The sequence below is a fragment of the Natator depressus genome, chromosome 11 (assembly GCF_965152275.1).
Source record: "Natator depressus isolate rNatDep1 chromosome 11, rNatDep2.hap1, whole genome shotgun sequence".
In the NCBI taxonomy this organism is placed as follows: domain Eukaryota; kingdom Metazoa; phylum Chordata; order Testudines; family Cheloniidae; genus Natator; species Natator depressus.
Window position 1 is genome coordinate 60,336,598 of NC_134244.1, and position 18,512 is coordinate 60,355,109.

At 40.4% G+C, this 18,512-nt stretch overlaps 1 protein-coding gene across 5 annotated transcripts in view; it reads right to left on the minus strand.

Annotated features, from left to right (window-relative positions):
* RAPH1 (Ras association (RalGDS/AF-6) and pleckstrin homology domains 1) overlaps positions 1-18,512 on the minus strand; it is a 536,692-nt gene that overhangs the window by 69,032 nt on the left and 449,148 nt on the right. For all 5 annotated transcript variants that reach the window (XM_074967964.1, XM_074967965.1, XM_074967966.1 and 2 more), the window contains 3 exons: positions 18,098-18,217; positions 7,141-7,246; positions 5,756-6,276 (listed from right to left, as the gene is read on the minus strand). In XM_074967964.1, the coding sequence (XP_074824065.1) occupies positions 5,756-6,276; positions 7,141-7,246; positions 18,098-18,217 (747 nt within the window). The remainder of the gene's footprint in view (positions 1-5,755; positions 6,277-7,140; positions 7,247-18,097; positions 18,218-18,512) is intronic.

The window sequence follows — 18,512 nt, forward strand, 5'->3', positions numbered from 1 at the left end:
TAAGATGAAATATATGACAGAATGCGGGTTAAACTGAGCAGGAAACATACAATTCTTCCCCAAAGAGTTTAGTCACAAATTTAATTAAGGCATTATTTTTCTGAACAAGAGTCATCAGCATGGAAGAATGTCCTCTGGAATGATGGCTGAAACATGAAGAGGCATATGAATCTTTACCGCATCTGGCATGTAAATATCTTGCAATGCTAGCTACAACAGTGCCATGTGAATGCCTGTTCTCACTTTCAAGTAACACTGTAATTAAGAAGTGGGCAGCATGATCTCCTTTAAATGTAAACAAACTTGTTTCTCTTAGCAATAGGCTGAACAAGAAGTAGGACTGAGTGGACTCGTAGGCGCTAAGGTTTACATTGTATAGTTTTTGTGTGCAGTTATGTAACAAAAACCCCTACATTTGTAAGTTGAACTTTCATGATAAAGAGATTGCACTACGACTACTTGTAGGAAGTGAATTGAAAAATACTATTTCTTTTGTTTATCATTTTTACAGTGAAAATATTTGTAATCAAAATATAAAGTGAGCACTGTACACTTTGTATTCTGTGTTGTAATTGAAATAGATATATTTGAAAATGTAGAAAAGCATCCAAAAATATTTAATAAATTTCAATTGGTGTTCTATTATTTAACAGTGCGATTAATCGCGATTAATTTTTTTTTTTAGTTAATCGCATGAATTAACTGTGATAAAGATGAACACGTACAAAATCAAATTCAGTTAACTGGAACTACCTATTGCTAAGTGATGTACTATCATGGTATGGAAGCCAGAGTCTCCTCCTGTCACACAAACTGAATTACAGATTTTAAGAACTATCACATTAGAAAAAAATGCCGTTTCTATGCCAGAAACCAAATGGCAGACTTCAAAATTATCTGCAACCCCTTCATTGAGTATACACAGTATACTAACAATGACTGGCCATGAATGGATCTTTTCACCAAATGTCAGATACAAAAACTAGCTGGGTGGGCATGACTGAGGTTCTTCTCTTCTCTTCTCTCTCTCTCTCTCCCTCCCACCCCCCAATTTACCTCCTTCCCTCTACTGCTGCCCTATAAAGAGCTCATTGCAAGAAATCCTCTTTAGTGGGACAGATTTAGTCAAATCATGATCTACTTTCCTTCCCTTTATTAATACTATTATTAAATTAGAAGCTTTACCCGTAAATTATGTTTTTGCATCTCAAAGTTCAGGCTAAATCTTTTGGGTCAGTTACTCATTACATAAGTAAAAGGGAGAAGTACCAATCAAACTGCAATATCATCTGAGCTGCAAGTATTAACCAAGGAATGATCTGTGAAATAATTTATGGAAAACCAAACTGCTTCATTGCAAACGTTTCACCAAGGCTTCCCTTCTCTCTATCCAAGAAGTGGTTACAACCCATAGGGAACCTATGGGCAAACAGGGCCACTTAGGGACTTCGTCCAAGGAGAATATTAAGGGCAAAAATTTTGCTTCCAGATCCACTCGATTCTCTCAATGATGCATCCGATGAAGTGAGCTGTAGCTCACAAAAGCTTATGCTCAAATAAGTTTGTTAGTCTCTAAGGTGCCACAAGTACTCCTTTTGTTTTTGCGAATACAGACTAACACGGCTGCTACTCTGAAACCTATCATTTTCACTATAAGCAAGAGCTTAGAATACAGCCACAGCAGAGAGAGATTTAGGCAGCAGGGTCTTTGAAGAAAATCTTAAATTTAAGTAAGGGAATAGGAAGTAACTTTGGAAAAGGTCTCTTGGTATCTGCACAAATCCTACAGGAGATACCTTTCCCTTTTAGTTCAACTAGTTAGGGCAGTCAGTACAGTAGTGATTGTTTAAAACTGTCCTTTCTATCAAGGAATCTCTGAAAGCTGTGTGCTCCAGCCTTTTCCCTCAAGTGCAACTGGACAGAAGGACAGGATTTGGGGTTTTTTTTTTTCTTTCTTTTCTCCAGAAAACTGTTCCCACCTGGTTTGTAACAGAAAAAGTTCCAAAGTTTTACTTGTATGTGTAACAGGGCCAGATGGGAGAGAAGAAGTTTAAAGATTTTCATGACTGGCCAAAAAGGCACTAAAATTTGATGAACCCTTTAAGGGTTCATCATCTGAGGTCTTCTGGCTGACAACCCACACTGTAATGACTACAAGCTTGATTCCGCCATGTCCAGAAGTATAGCCAGAGTAATCATCTCATTAACAGATGCTAAGATGGCCCAAGTCATGAAAATGAATGCTAAACCCACACAGGACATACGCCTTTTGGAAGGACAGAGTCAGTTCTTTTGGAAAGTGCCTGGAACTCTCCCAGCCTTCCCTGGATAGTGAGCCACCAAATGAAAAATGACAAGTTTTGCAGGAGCTCTGCACATTTCTTTTCTGGGGGGAATCATGACTGTCTTTTTCAGTTGTGAGGATGGATTTAATCAAGCACAGGCTACCGTGGAGTTTATTTTGGGGGTGCTTAGGCACTACCCATAGGAACATGTGTCAGTAGATGGATGGAGAACTGCATCTGTTTTTTCTTTCTCAACAAATCAGAAGACATTCCCTTGAGCTAATGAATTTATTTCTAAATAGTTAATTAATGATTCTTCAGAAATAAGGCAAGCTCTCTAACAGAAGAGTCAGGCACTTCTTCAGGGTAGTGAGATAACACAGATCAGACAAAAAGTGTAGTAAAACAAAGCATTCTTGTTAAACGGATTGGAAGTAACTACTACTACCCCAAAGAAAGGAAATAGGATTTGGCTCACACACTCATCTCAAATGACTAACAGACCCTTGTTACCTTCCTCAAAGAGAGCATTCTTATCAATTTATCTGGGCGAGAAACAATAGACACATTCTTATGAGAAGCAGTCAGTCTCCTCATGTTAAAAAGGGGAATGGTTTACAAGGCCAGCTCATACTCACATCTATGATGGCTTTCAGGTTTCTCAGACTTGCAATCAATGGTTCAGAGTTGTGAAAGCAGTCAAGACAAACAAACCCAGTAATCATGGATTAGAGTAATCTGCCACACACACTTATGCACACAAAAAAGCAATTTCCTCCCCACCTCTTCTATCTACCTTTCCATCTGTTGTGATTAACCCTTTTTTCTATTAAGAAAAAAAGATCTAAGTCATCAAGGAGCAGTAGACTGCTTGTTACTCACTCCATAGCAAGAACTAGAAAATCCGGGAAAGACAGATGGCAGGACTGTGTCTTCTTTGCCAGAACTTTTGGTGCAATCTGACTGATGCTTCAGCATATCATTGGCAAGATAAAACTGACTGAGACAAGAGTCTCAAACTGCTGAATCAGCAGCAGAAAATACATTGCACTAAAAAGTTTACATACAAATCTTGGATCTAAGTTATTCCTATACAATGCACATCTACCAAAAAAAAATTCAGTTTATGTACCACCTTTGGCTACTCAGACTGAACTAGAGCCATAGGTGCTATTTACATAGAGCTACATATGCAGAAACACACAGAAAAAGGAACAGAACTGTTTACATGTTTTTAACATCCTATTTCAGTGCTTTTGCTGCCAATCACAGGATAACTCATTGTGCATAAAGCAATGCCATGCATTAAGTTGATGAATTTTTAAAGTGTTTTTGGGGGGGGGGGGGAGGATAATAAAGTCTTCAATGAAAGTGAACATAAAAATTCAGTATCTTTAAAAAGTTTTTTGAAGGTCTGAAACATCTGACTACAAAAAAGTATTTACTGGATTAACAAATGAACTATTTCATGAGTCAGACTGACAGGTTTTATTATTCTTTTAAAATGATAGGCTCAGATTCAGTACCTTATTGGCGCCTGTTTCACTGAAAAAACTGACCTCAAACTCTGCACATACACACTTCTGAAGCTTCACTCAGGTACAAGGCAGCCAGGAGAGAACAGGCAATGATAACTACACTCATTTTAACTACCATGTATAGGGAAACGTCTTCCCAAAGTTTCACCTTTGCTCAGGATGGTATTAGGTTTCTATCCCTCTCCAAAGGTCCAAAACTAAACTTAACGAAACCTCATTATGCTAAAGAAATATAGAGCAAACTAAATGCAAGAACAGTAATACACTGAATAAATGATAGGAGAAGATTGGCTCCAACTCCCAGATCTGCCTCAATTGGTTTGCAGACAGTTAGAAGAGCACTTAAGTGAAAACTACAGCTCAGGCTACAAGAAAGACACCTTGCTTTTTTTTGTTTAACCTATACAGGCACAGCTCCAGTTAAGAGGACACTGATGGGAGTACCAATTATATAAATAAAATCAACATGAGCTGTTCATTATTTTCTAAGCATTCTACATAAATATTAAGTACAAACGTGGCCTTGAGAAGTTCATGATCTTCAGTCCAAGCTACAGCATTCAGCCTTTACAATAAATAAACCTATTTCTGCCTCATACTTACAGTCGGAAGAGTCATTCTTTTGCTTCAGCTGGAGTGAAATATAGCATAGCATTCAAACTGGGTTAATTATCTATAAAACTAAGCCCTATTTGTTCCTGTTATCTCTTCTGAATAGAGGGGAAACTAAAAAGTGTGTGTATCAGCACAGCAAACTTCTGAATGACAATCAGTTTATCAGTAGTAGTTTCTAATGTCATCAAAACATCATGAGTAATCCTTTCTTATTGAAGCCCTCTGATTCACTAGGACATTCTTCTATATGTATCATGCCGGTATAAGTATAGCTCTATTTTGGCTATCCAGTCATCATTTCTAGTTCTGCAAATGATGCAGCATTTAAGATCCCTGAAAGAAAAATTCTTACAATGGCACAATGGGATGTAAATATGAAATTTCAAAGGCACTTGGTAAGTTGCCATGTATATACTGAATCCTCTTTTTCTTGTCTATTCTTTAAAAAAAAAAAAATTTTTTTTTGCCTACGAGCTAGCAGCAGAATGATTTGTCATGAGATAAAGAAGATGTCAAACTGGAATACTTTATGAAGACTGAGGGAGAATTCAGGCCTGAAGAAAAATAACCCATATATAAAAACAGCAAGAACTTCAAGCACATATGCTGAATAATCTCTTACTATTGAGCTTTGAATTTATCATACAATTTGCAATGTACAATATTGTGTTATACTGTAAAATCTATAATGAATTATCTGAAGTATGCATGTTATTTCTCTTTCTTTATAAAAACCAAAATAATTCATAGCATAGTGTATGTTTTCCCCCAATTTTTTTGAAATTGAGTAGTAACACAAAGGATATGTCTTTGGACAATGTCATCTTAAAGGGTATACCAATCTGACTAGTTTTAAATATATTAACATTATCAGCAAAGAGAATGAAAAGGCTCTTCATGAAAGAGATGACCAAGTCTATCATGCCACCACTAATCTCCCCACAAATACTTTTCAAAAACTCTGGTTTAAAATAGTTATAAGTGCATCTCCAGAGAACAGTACTGGAATTCCTGAACATTTAACCTAGTAACTTTTTAATCTTAAACATACAGAAAATGTTAAGATGTGAATAGATAGGGTGGTGGGAAGACCCTCAAAAAAAAAGCCTTACCCTTGCTTGAAAGGAATCTTTTTTTAAAGAGAGCAAGAGAACCAACAACGTCAATGTATCTAAGAAAAAGCTAGCCCTCACTCACCCTGTACCACATTGAATATGCATGGCCATAAGCCCCATTAGGGTAGGACTGAAAGAGAAAGGTAAAACAAAGTTTAAAGAAAGCGTAAATAAAACCTATATTGAAATAATGAGACTCTACCTCAGTAATCGGTTGGCCTTGCTGTGTCAAATCCAGTTCCTGAGGTCTTGTCATTTTATCAATATCCAAGGAGTCCATGCTGGATGCTGCAGAGGTTATGCTGGAACGGGATGAGTTACTGATGGAGCGCACTTCAGCATCACTCACTGTGCCAGCTGATGCTGTCCTTCTGTGCTGAGCAGTAACTACAGGTTTAGCATCTTCCATTACAGATTGCTGGGCTGCTTCATCCATGCTCAAAGAAGCCTTCTCTAACTGGGCAGTGATGTCCTCCAAGGAAAAGTTGGCATTTGAAGGCTTAGTTACCCTACCAGATGAAGAGGACGATCCTTTTATACTGCTGTGTTTAGAGGAAAGTCGACCAGCAGGTGGTTTCTGAGCTACTTTTGTTTCTGTGGCTAGACGTTTCACTGCAGCACTGTTTGCTGACTGTGACCCAATGCTGCTGAGCTCCTGCTCTATGGAACAAAGATCAGCCATGAGGGCATCCAGATCCACAGTATCCCCCTGATTCAGGGCTTCTGCAAGGAACAACAGGCATTAGCTTCCCCATGATTAACCCATTTCTCAATCATGTTCTCCAAGTAGTCCCACTTTGCAATGGACAAAGTAGAAACAATACAGTAATTTCACCATTCTGAATCTACAACGCTCAAAATAAAAAGTAGTAGTTAAAATTTAATTTAATTTAATTTCAGAGCTTCATTTGCCATCATGAGTGTCAGTAATGGAAGCCTATGATGTCAGTGAATCTCTTTCAAATTTACAGAAATGCTTAATGAGCAACTGTCGGGTTAAAAACCCTGGTTGACATTTTTGAAGCAATGCAGAGGTGTTCCCTACACATTTTTCATTAATTTTATTAGAAGGTATGTGGCAAAATCTCCAACACTGCTTTGAAAACCAAAACCCATTTTTTTAAAATGCAAGTTTCCTGTACTACTGCCAGAGTCATAGATAATGAAAAACTGACAAAGCTTTTTTGTTTAACCTAAATATTGGATCTAATTACTACAGTTGCCCTTTCATGTGCCATCTTATTTAGATTTTTTTTCCCCTTTCCATCCAATGTGGCTTAAGGAACAAACTTATTAATTCACTCTTTCATTAAAAATATTATCAGAATAATTGTTCTTAAATAAGCAGATTCTGATTCTCAGATAATAGCTGCTGACAGACATCCAGTTTGTGACCCTAAGAATTCTGTGTCAACATAAACAGGATAATACAATGTAAGCAAACTAGAAAATGATGCCCTAGTATGTCTGGATGCTATGTTTAATGCTGTAGGATTTTAGCATTTTGTAAAATGGCTGCTTTCTGATAAAACAAATATTCATTCAATGTTAGAGAAAAAATTGAGGGTCTCAGAAAATTCTGTTTACCATTCAAATTGTACATGGAGAAGCGATAGGAGAAATTGGCAATATTGGTTTCTTGGCGAAGAGGGGATTTCTTTACTGGCTCCATGGGCTTGTCTGTATCCAAACTCTAAAAAATAAATAAATAAATAAATAAATAAATAAACAAACAAACAAACAAACAAACAAGCAAGCAAGCAAGCAAACAAACTGAGAAGAGAGAAAAGAAGCTAAAATAAAGTTTGCATTTAATATAACAGGAGCTGATGGTCAAACAATATTCCAAATACGGTTAAAAGCTTATTTTAAGTGGGAGAAATGTAATCTAAAAAAATGAGTTCTCTTTTGTAGCATCTGCACTAGAAAAGATTTTAGTTACCATGTTACTGAGATTAACGTCAACTGTCCAACTAGGAGAGATGTTACAATACATTCATTCTGCCACTATAGAACTGAAAAGAAGGAAAATATATTCTTAAATTTGTTTTTCAATAGTATTGTTCTACACCTCACCATTTTGAAAGAATTACTTTACTGAGATTTTCTACAGTTACCTGGATCAGTTTGACTATTAACGCAATTCAGAAAAAAACAACATCTCAGAAGCAAGAGAAAGAGGACTTTTTAAAGTAAATTTGCCTAAATTATCAAATTATCTTTACTAATATGGACTATTATTTTTTAAATATATTAGTTATAAAAGTGAGTTTCATTCCATCTTATGAGAAAAGATCACGTTGTGCATATGTTATCCCTTATGGCTTTAAAAAACATGTTGATATGTAACAGAATACTTTAGCAACGGTTATGTGGCTAGGTATATTAGACAGTGCTTTATGAATATTTTACCATGAAAATAAAAATGCTGAATATATTTAATTTGTTTGTAAATTCATGTTCTGCTGTTTTTGTAAAGTAGAAAAGTAGGGCTGGAAGAGACCTCGAGAAGTCATCAAGTCCAGCCCCCTGCAATTAGGCAAGACCAAGTAAACCTAGACCATCCCTGACAGGTGTTTGTCCAATTTGTTTTTAAAAACTTCTAATGATGGGGACTCCATGACCACCCTTGGAAGCCTATTCCAGAGCTTAACTACCTTTATAGCTAGAAAGTTTTTCCTAATATCTAACCTAAATCTCCCTTGCTGCAGATTTAGCCCATAACATCTTGTCCTACCTTCAGTGGACATGGAGACTAATTGATCACCATCCTCTTTATAACAACCCGTAACTTACTGGAAGACTTATCAGGTCGCCCCTCAATCTTCTTTTCTCAAGACTAAACATGCCCAGTTTTTTCAACCTTTCCTCAGAGATCAGGTTTTGTAAACTTTTTATCATTTTTGTTGCTCTCTGCTGGGCTCTTTCCAATTTGTCCAAATCCTTCCTAAATTGTGGTGCCCAGAACTGGACACAGTAGTCCAGCTGGGGCCTCACCAGTGCCAAGTAGAGCGGGACAATTATCTTGTGTCTTGTACACTACATGCTGGTTAATACATCCCAGAATCATATTAGCCTTTTTTGCAGCTGTAGCACATTGACAACTCATATTCAGTTTGTGATCCACTATAACCCCCAGATCCTTTTCAGCAGTACTACCACCTAGCTAGTTATTCCCCATTGTGTAGCTGTGCATTTGATTTTTCCTTCCCAAGTGAAGTACTTTGCACTTGTCTTTATTGAATTTCATCTTGTTGATTTCAGACGAATTCTCCAATTTGTCAAGGTCATTTTGAATTTTAAACCTGTTCTCCAAAATGCTTGCAACCCCTCCCAGCTTGGGGTTATATGAAAATTTTATAGCATACTCTCTACTCTATTATCCAAGTCATTAATGAAAATATCTAATAGTACTGGACCCAGGACTGACCCCCACCCCCCATGGCACCCCACTAGATATTCTCTCTCAATTTGACAGCAAGCCATTGATAACTACTTTTTGAGTATGGTCTTTCAACCAGTTGTGAGCCCACCTTATAGTAATTTCATCTAGACCACATTTCCCTACTTTGCTTATGAGAATGTCATGCAGACTGTGTCAAAAGTCTTACTAAAATCAAAGAATACCACATCTCATTCTCCAGCCCCAACTCCCAGGAATCATCCCTCTGCACCAGGCCAGGATTAGGGTTGCAGTACAAGGGTAGAGGGTGCTGCTACAGGTAGTCTGTGCCCAATCGACAGTTTAGTACAGTGCACCCACTTAAACAGGAGGCTACACTGCCTGTTTCAGAATGAGACTGTCTACATCACGGGTCTCAGACAAACGGCCTGCCGAGTTATTTCCTGCAGCCTGCCATAGCTCCCCTCACTCCCTGCCTCTGCCACCCCAAGCGTGCTGCGTCCCCGCTCCTCCGCCTACCTCCCAGCGCTTCCTGCCGCCAAACAGCTGTTTGGCAGCACTTAGGACTTTCCAGGAGGGAGGAAGGGGGAGCAGGAACGCGGCGCACTCAGGGGAGGAGGCGGAGAAGAGGCAGGGCTGGGGTGGGGATTTGGGGAAGGGGTGTGAATAAAGGGCAGGGAGGGGGCAGAGTTGGGGCGGGGACTTTGGGGGAAGGGGTTGGAATGAGGGCAGGGCAGGGGCGGGGCCTCATGGAAGGGGTGGAGTGGGGGGGGCAGACTTTTGTATCTTTTTATGAAAAAAAGTGTCAGTGATGTGGCCCTCAGGCCAATGTACTAGTCCTCATGTGGCCCTCATGGTGATTTGAGTTTGAGATCCCTGGTCTACATGGAGTGTTACAATTATATTGTTATAGTTATATTTGTTGGGACGCTCTGTATCTCGGGGGAACACTCAGCACCCCCATGTTCATCCTTGTAAAATGATTGTGTGGTATCCAATGAAAAGTTTGTTATGTTGGGTGTCTTCGGAAGGCTCATGATGCACCGAGCATTGTTGTTATAGTAATCGTTGTAACAGTAGTGTTATAGGTTGTAATTTCATTTATACAGTTATGAGGCTGAAAATGTGCCCTCGTGGCTTAAAGCAAGCCCAGGCAAAAACTCCCCAAGAGCAGAGAGGCAGTTCACACCTCATCAGGGCATGTATGAGACCAAACCCAGCCCAGCCTCACAGGAACAAAGGACACTGGCCTAGGCAACAACAAAGGATCTGTTGGACTCCCGAGTGAGTCACCCCCCTTCCTTTGGTCAATTTGGGACTGCTATGAGGTAATGCTCACCTGACTCTGAAGGGGGCGGGGGAAGCCAGGAGAGAAGAAAGAACATGATAAAAGGGAGAGACTTTGCCATGCTCTTCCTCTCTCTTCCACCTACATTTACAGAAACCATACCAAGCGACTGAAGTGCTGATCAAAGGGGAGAGCCTGGCTGAAGGGCAATTAGCCAGCCTATGGTGAGAAGCATCTAAGTTTGTAAGGGCACTGAAAGCGTTAAGATCAGCTTAGAATGCGTTTTACTTTTGTTTCATTTGACCAAATCCAACTTGTTATGCTTTGACTTATAATCACTTAAAATCTATCTTTGCAGTTAATAAATCTGTTTGTTTATTCTACCTGAAGCAGTGCGTTTGGTTTAAAGCATGTCAGAGACTCCCCTTAGGATAACAATCCTGGTGCATATCAATTTCTGTGTTAAACTGACGAACTCATATAAGCTTGCAGTGTCCAGTAGGCATAACTGGACACTGCAAGACGGAGGCTGCTAGGGTTGTGTCTGGGACTGGAGATATTGGCCAGTGTCATTGGGTTGCACAATCCAAGGAGCAGTTTACATGCTAGAGGCTGTGCATGAACAGCCCAGGAGCGGGGGCTCTCACAGCAGAGCAGGGTAAGGCTGGCTCCCAGAGTCAAGGATTGGAGTGGCCTGGCAGATCACCAGTCCAGAGAACACCACGGGAACATCACATCTGTATACTGGTATAACTTAAAAGAAATCTTCCATGTAGACAGGCCCAAGTCTCCTAAAAGCGAAGCTTCATAGGAAGAAGTAAGTTTTATCTACTACCAGAGGTTTTATTTTAAATTTGTGTTTCGGGATCCAGAGGTGGGGTAGGAGCTAACGGAAAGAGATTCCCAAACTCTAGGGAAGGGAAATTTAATTCCTGAATGCTTTTCAGCTTCCAAGGTAGCCATGTAGCATTGTTAATTAGTTTAGCAGTTGAACCTCACACACAGAAAAAAGAATTTTACTTCTGTTTCTTTCTTATCTTCTTTCAACTCATTTTTGAATTGTGTGATTTACATCTTTTTTCTTCCTCACCCAACACCATTCATTCTGTCAGACCCCCCCATTTTGTTTCAGTCTTTGCCCTCAACTGGGCTTGAAAAATTCAAGTGATAAAGATAAATGTGGGTGCCTTAAATCATCAATTTCTGCAGAGTTAAGTTTTCTCTTTAGGGAGAAAAAAATCATGGCTATTCCTTATAACTGGGAAGACAACCATCCAAATGTAAACAGAATGTAAATCAGTGATGTACCACTGTCTTCCTCAGGCTGCAAACAGATGGCTCTAGTGCGTCTACTGATACCCAGAGATTTCCCAAGCAGCACCTGAGTGAAAATGTGCCTATTTAGAACCTAATAGGCAACAGTAAAACTGTCAAGAATCATGTGAGTTTACACACTGCTGCTACTGGATACTGTTATGACTATCAGTAAAGGTAGGAACTGGAGTTATTTGTGGGTCATGAGGACCAATATGGAAACTGAGAAGGGTAGGGGAGGCTTAACTCCTCAGACTGAACCCATAGTCGCTGGCCTATAGTTTAGACCTCTTGATAAAGTCTCATCTGCTTATTAAAAAGTTTCGGTCAGGAGTACATACATTATGTATAGTACAGAAATCAAGAGTTATCAAATTACTTTGTGTCCCATGAACATTTATATAGACAGGTTCTAGCGATAGCAGCAGAACAAGTTCTCACCTAAGCCTTTGGAAGGTGAATTGGCGAGTTTTGCTGGTTGGCTATAGCAAACCAAGCGAAAATCTTGAATGGAACCAAAATACAAAATAAGATACTCATTAACACCCTGGCCCTAGAAAGCAGGATGTCCCGATGCTAACCACTAATGCAAAATGCATTAGTGCTAAATGGTATAAGATATTGGCCACAAGTGCTACAGGGTTTAAGACTAAATTTTGTAACATTTATTTGGGAGGCAGGGAATTTGGAGGGTACAGTGAATTAAAAAGATCTCTTGGGTACCATAAAGTTTAAACATATCCTTTAAAAAAAATTTCCATCTGGAAAAAAAAATCTTACTTTGTGGTCCAATAAATATCCAGTGAACCTGGGAAAAAAAAATTCAGAGAAGACAGACCTGTTTTTCCATTGCTCCAATAGTCCAGCTGGAATAGAGCAATGAATGCACTAGGAATGTGTGCAGGGAGATACTCTGGATTTCTTGCAAGCTCTAATTATGCTCATGCCAAATCTTAACTGTGACCTCAGCCACGTTAAGGGACAATAACTTTTCAAGTAAATGGACTGTGTGACAGATATGCCAATCTGTTGATATAGATATAAGAGCTATCACTTAAGGTTTTGCATGAGAGCACAAGTCTGATGAAGCTGGGATACATATTACTTTTCAGTAACTGTGGGAGATGGAAGTGAAAACCTTATGAAGCGATGGAATTTATTGGCGACAGCATTGTGAGCAGTATGAAGGTGGCAAAAACCGCAGGACGCTTTTTCCTTAACTATTTATTTCCAGAATTTTGAGATTTTGCCTGGGTGGGGTAGGACCTGATGCAAGCTTAACTGTCAGTAAACGTAATTTTTGTCCAGTAATAATACGCCAATAAACTCCAAGAGGTTGTGTGTACATTATGAAGGTAATGGTGCATTACGAAGCAAAGTGAGTAATGGGGGTTGAAGTCTAAAAATCTGTTTTGAAACTCCTCCTCTTGCAAATGTATATGTTGAGGCATACAATTATTAATGCAGCCAATGGCTTTGCAAAAGATTCCTACCTAGTTAACATAACTTAGATTTGTAAACACAAGATTGTGAAATAAATTTGCCACTAAGAGAGTTTTCTGTTCATCTAGGAATGAAGATTTTTCTATGGCTCTTTATCCATAGGCTCAGAATTAAGAAAAATTGTTCCTTAAACAAAATGATGCAATATACAACAAGAAATTACTTATTCTATTTATAGGTAATATCTATCCACAAAAATATTATCCCCACTAACTAAAAAGATATTAAAGGACGGGTGCACTTGAGCGTCATTTCCACAGAAAGAACAGTTACTTACCCTACAGTAAGTGTGGTTCTTTCACATGTTGTAGTCAGTGTGAATCCCACTGTAGGTACGCATGTGCCTCATACACATGAGATCAGTGTCTTTTGAATAGCAATATCCACCAGGGCCTTGCATGCACCCTGAGCTGCCTCATGCTCCAATATGAGGGCATTAAAGGCAGAGCAGCTGAGACCACCTCTTGGTTCCCCCCCACTCTGAAGTCTATGATAGTTGAAAACTCCAAAATGCAGGGACAGAGGGCAGGTCACAGGGTCCAACTGACAAGAAAGAACCAAGTAAAAGTTTTTTCTTTGAGTAAGTGTCAGTGTGGATCCCACTGTAGATTACTGGTAAGCAGTATCCCCTGGGGATCATGAGATCGAAGGATTTCAGCTAAATCAGTCAAACAGTGATTGAAGAAATGCTTTCCTAAACTTGGCCTCAGACTTGACCGCTAAGTCAAAGAGCGATGTTTAAGAGGTCAATAGGTTACTCTGCAATGCTGCTTTGTAGTTTCTGATATCGGCACATTCTTAAAGTGGGAGGAGGAGGATGCTCAAGATCTGGTTGGTATAGGACTTAATGTTCAGGGGGAGAGGTGCACCAGGCAGCTGGCAACACAATAATACTCAGTTATCCATTTGGTTATTTTCTGACGAGATGGCCTGACTTTTAGGATGCCAAGCTATAGACAGAAATAGATAGGAAGACAGTCTGAACGGTTTGGTCCTGTCAATGTAATAAAGTCCTGGACACGTTATCCCTATGAAATGTTATATAGGGAGCTTCTGACAGACACCTGAACCTCATTCACTCTTCTGGTTCAAGTGATAGCCATTAGAAAGACCATCTTCAGAGGAAAGTGATGCAAGGAGCATTCTAAAAGAGGTTCAAACCGAAACTCCAGCAATCTGAGGAGGACTATGTTGAGATTCCAGGCAGGAGTATGGTCTCTGACTGATGGGAAAGTATGTAATAGTCCTCTGAGAAACTTTAATTCCCATCTGGTGAGAAAATAAAAACATAAGAGTGGCAATATTGGATCAGACCAATGGCCCAGCTAGCCCGGTATCCTCCCTTCTGAGAGCAGCCAGTACCAGATACTTCAGAGGAAATAAACAGAACAGAAAAACTACTAAATGATCCATCCCCTATCCTCCAGACCCAGTTTCTGGCAGTCAGATGTTTAGGAACATCTGGAGCATGGGGATGTGTCCCTCACCATCTTGGTTAATAGCCACTGTTGGACCTATCCTCCATGAACATTTCTAATTCTTTTTTAAACCCTGCTATATTTTTGGCCTTCACAACATCCCCGGCAAAGAGTTCCACAGGTTGACTGTGTGTTTTGTGAAGAAATACTTCCTTTTGCTTGTTTTAAACCTACGGCATACTAATTTCCTGGTTCTTGTGTTATTTACCTCTTCACGTAACACCACTTCTCTATTTGCTTTCTCCCCACCATTCATGATTTTATAAACCTTTGTCATAATTCCCCTGAGTCGTCTCTTTTCTAAGATGAACAGTTCCAGCCTTTTTAATCTCTCCTCATATGGAAGCTGTACCATACCCCTAATCATTTTTATTGCCCTTCTCTGTACCTTTTCCAATTCTAATTTTGAGATGGGGTTACCAGAACTGCACACACTATTCAAGATGTGGGCATACCATAGATTTAGATTGTTGCATTATGACATTTTCCATCATTTTATCTCTCACTTTCCTAACGGTTCCTAGCATTGTGAGCTTTTTTTTTTGACTGCCGCTGCACATTTTCAGAGAACTACTCATGATGACCCCAGGATCGCCTTCCGGAGTGGAAACAGCTAATTTAGACGACATCATTTTGTATGTACAGTTGGGATTATTTTTTCCAATGTGCATTACATTGTACTATCAAAACTGAATTTCATCTGCCATTTTGTGGCCCAGTCACCCAGTTTTGTGAGATCCCTTTGTAACTCTTCGCAGTCAGTTTTGGACTTAACTATCATGGGTAATTTAGTAGCACCTGCAAAACTTTGCCACCTCACTGTTTACCCCGTTTTTCAGGTCATTTATAAAATATGTAGAACAGCAGAAAGAAGACGGAGCACCACCGTACAGGTAGACGGCAAGCTGAAATTGCTGTGAGGTGGACCTGGATAGAGGAACAAAATGCCAGCTTGTTTTAAGTAGTAGAGGATATTCAGTATTAATGCCTGGACTGAGTCCAGACCATATTTGGCTGCCCATACCGAAAACCTCTTCTATTTAGGTGAGTAAGTCTTTCTGGTCAATGCAGTCTTGCTCTGTACCCGGAATTCTTGGACCCTGAGGGAGCAGGCTCTTTCTGCAGTTTTCAATCAGCCCCTAGCCATGCAATCAGGTGCAGTGACTGAATCACAGAGCATCTGGCAGTGGCGCTCTGAGATCAGATCCAAGCAACGTGAGTGCTGGACGGGCAGCTGACTGAATATTTGTAGAAGGCCTGTCAACCAAACTGCCTCTGTCAGTAGGTAGTCATGAGGATGATCATGGCTTTGTCTCGTTTGATTCTGGATTTTATCATAAAGATCAGTGGAACAACATTGAGAAAGCTTTGGGACCACTACGAAAGGAAGGCATTTGGTAACAACCTCAAGCTCATACCTCCTCTGAAAAAAAAAAAAAAGTTCTGGCACCTGACATTGGTGGCAAACAAGTATCACAGGGTCCCCAGCGAAGGAACATCTCATCCGTGATGGATCGCCACAGTGACCACTCGTGAATGGTAACACAATCTCCTCAGATGTTTGCCAGGGTGTTGCTGACTCCTGGAAGGTGAAGAGCTAGCACAGTAAACCATATCCAGAGCTTGATTGCCTATAGACAGCAGGGCGAAGAGCGTGTACCTCTTTGTTTACATAATGCACTGCAGACGTATTGTTTGTCAAGAGCTGCACTGTGGAGCTTTGACGAACAGGTAGGAAGGATATGCAGGCTAACATGACAGCTCTGAGCCCCAGGACACTGACGTGGGCCCCTTCTGGGGACCACGTCCCTTGCATTTGTTGATGGTCCAGGTGGACACCCCAACTTATCCTTGATCTGTGATTAAAATCATTGTTGGGGAAGCAGAAGAGAATGGTAACCTTCCATGCGTGTTTTTGGGTTCTTTCCACCACTTCGCTTCTGCAATGGTGTGAGGTGTAACCACCGCCTTCTTGCTCATTTGGTGTTTATCTGGGGTATAGACCAACCTGAGCCAGAGTTGAAGAGGCCTCAGGTGAAGTCTGGCAAGCAAAGTCAGGAATGTGCACAATGACATATAGCCCAGCAGTTCCAGACATCCCTGCACCTTTGTAGCTCGGTTTGATTCCATCTGAATTAATAAATAACAAATGCATCAACAAGAACCCTGACTTTGGGAAGGTACGCTCTCACTAACCAGGAGTTGATCAAGGCTCCTATGAACTCTATCAGCTGTGATGGGATAAGAGCCTATTTTTTTGTAGTTCACCAGAAGGCCTAGCCAAGAGAACAGGGAGAGGGCATATTACAAACTTGCTGCTGTTTCCTGGTGAGATCTGTCCTTGTTCAGCCAATTGTCCAGATAAGGGTAAACATGAATGACCTTCCTTCTGAGATGTGTTGCTACTACCTCTAGGTACTTTGTGGAGACTGAATGATAATGATTGGGCCCCACTGTGAATCTTAGGTACTTCCTGTAGCCGGGTGGATGGCGATATAGAAGTATGCATCCCACAAGTTCAGAGGCACACACCAGTCTTGAGTCTGAGGAGATGGGATGATGAAGGCAACCATTACCACCATTCTGAATCTGAAGCAGCATGATGTATTTGTTCATTCTTGTCAGGTCTAGGGTAGGACAAAGATCCCCTTTTTTCTTCAGGATAAGGAAAGGACAGGAACAGAAGAAGCCTCCTTCCCCATCCTCCACATTTACCTCTTCTATGGCGCCTCGATAAAGTAACGAGGCCACTTCTGTCTGTAAAAGGCTCTCATGAGGAGAGTCCTTGAAAAGGAATAGGGAAGGGAGGAGGGTAGTGTTTAAAGAGTGGAAATGTATAGGGTAGTCTTGGGCCCTTATGCACATTTGTTGGCTGTGACAGTTGTCCAGGCCTGGTGGAAAGGGATTCCCGAAGGTAAGGGCAGGCTCCAGATTGGGAGTGTCAAGAGTCACATGAGCTATCAAATCTGCCATCTCTGAAAGGGATCTGGGTTGCCTAAAGGGAGAGAGAAGCATCCCCTGGATCTCTTTCTTTGTGGGTAACTCTAGCTGTGGACTCTGAGAATAGGTCAGTGTCCTCTGCCTCTGTTGGTACTTTTGTGGTTTCCAAGAGGAGGCCAGTGTGTAGATTCCCAGGAGCCACAGCGTGGCCCTTGAGTGAATGGGTTGCTTCTTCTGTTTGGAACGCCAGTATGAAGATTTCTCCACACAGCTGGTTGAACAACCAGTTTCAAAGTCTGTAAGTAGAATAAAGGGTTGGACACTCACTAGGTGCAGTCTTGCTGCAGCAGATGGTAAGAAAACTAAGGGGGGGTTGCAGCCACTCTGCCCTTTATGCCCTCGCACAGGAGCATAAAGAGACTCCGAGCACATGTGCAGCCTCAACAGACACCGCTTTTCAAAAAAAGACTCCAATCTCATGCACATGAGGTGCATGTGCTCCCTATAGTGGGAATCACATTGACACATACTCTAAGAACATATTGAGACATTAAAAATTAATATGTAACATTGGTGCCAATTACTTAATGAAATATTTGACCCTTGTACGTCCCTGACCTGTGTGAGTTTGTCCAGCTCCCCAAGCCATTGTCCAAACATCTTGTCCAGATCTTGGTCTTCCTTATCACTATCTTCTTCTGCACCATGATCTAGTTCTTCATCTGATAATTGCTCCATCTGAAACACAAAAGAAATATACCAGTCAATTTACACTCCGCATTTAAAAAGCGGGAACAAGGTCTCTTTGGAGGATTGCAATAAGCTATTTGGGAACATTCTGCAGGACTGTAGTTTAAGAATCTTACTAAACGTCTATCTACAAATGACATCACTACACTGGGAAACAAAATCATGGAAAAATTGTACTACTAAGTAGACATTTGAATCTCAGATATTTCTGAGAAGCTACTGAAACCTATGCAACAGGTAAACTTTTTGTGTGTGATAGTATTAAGTCTGATAAATTTTCTAT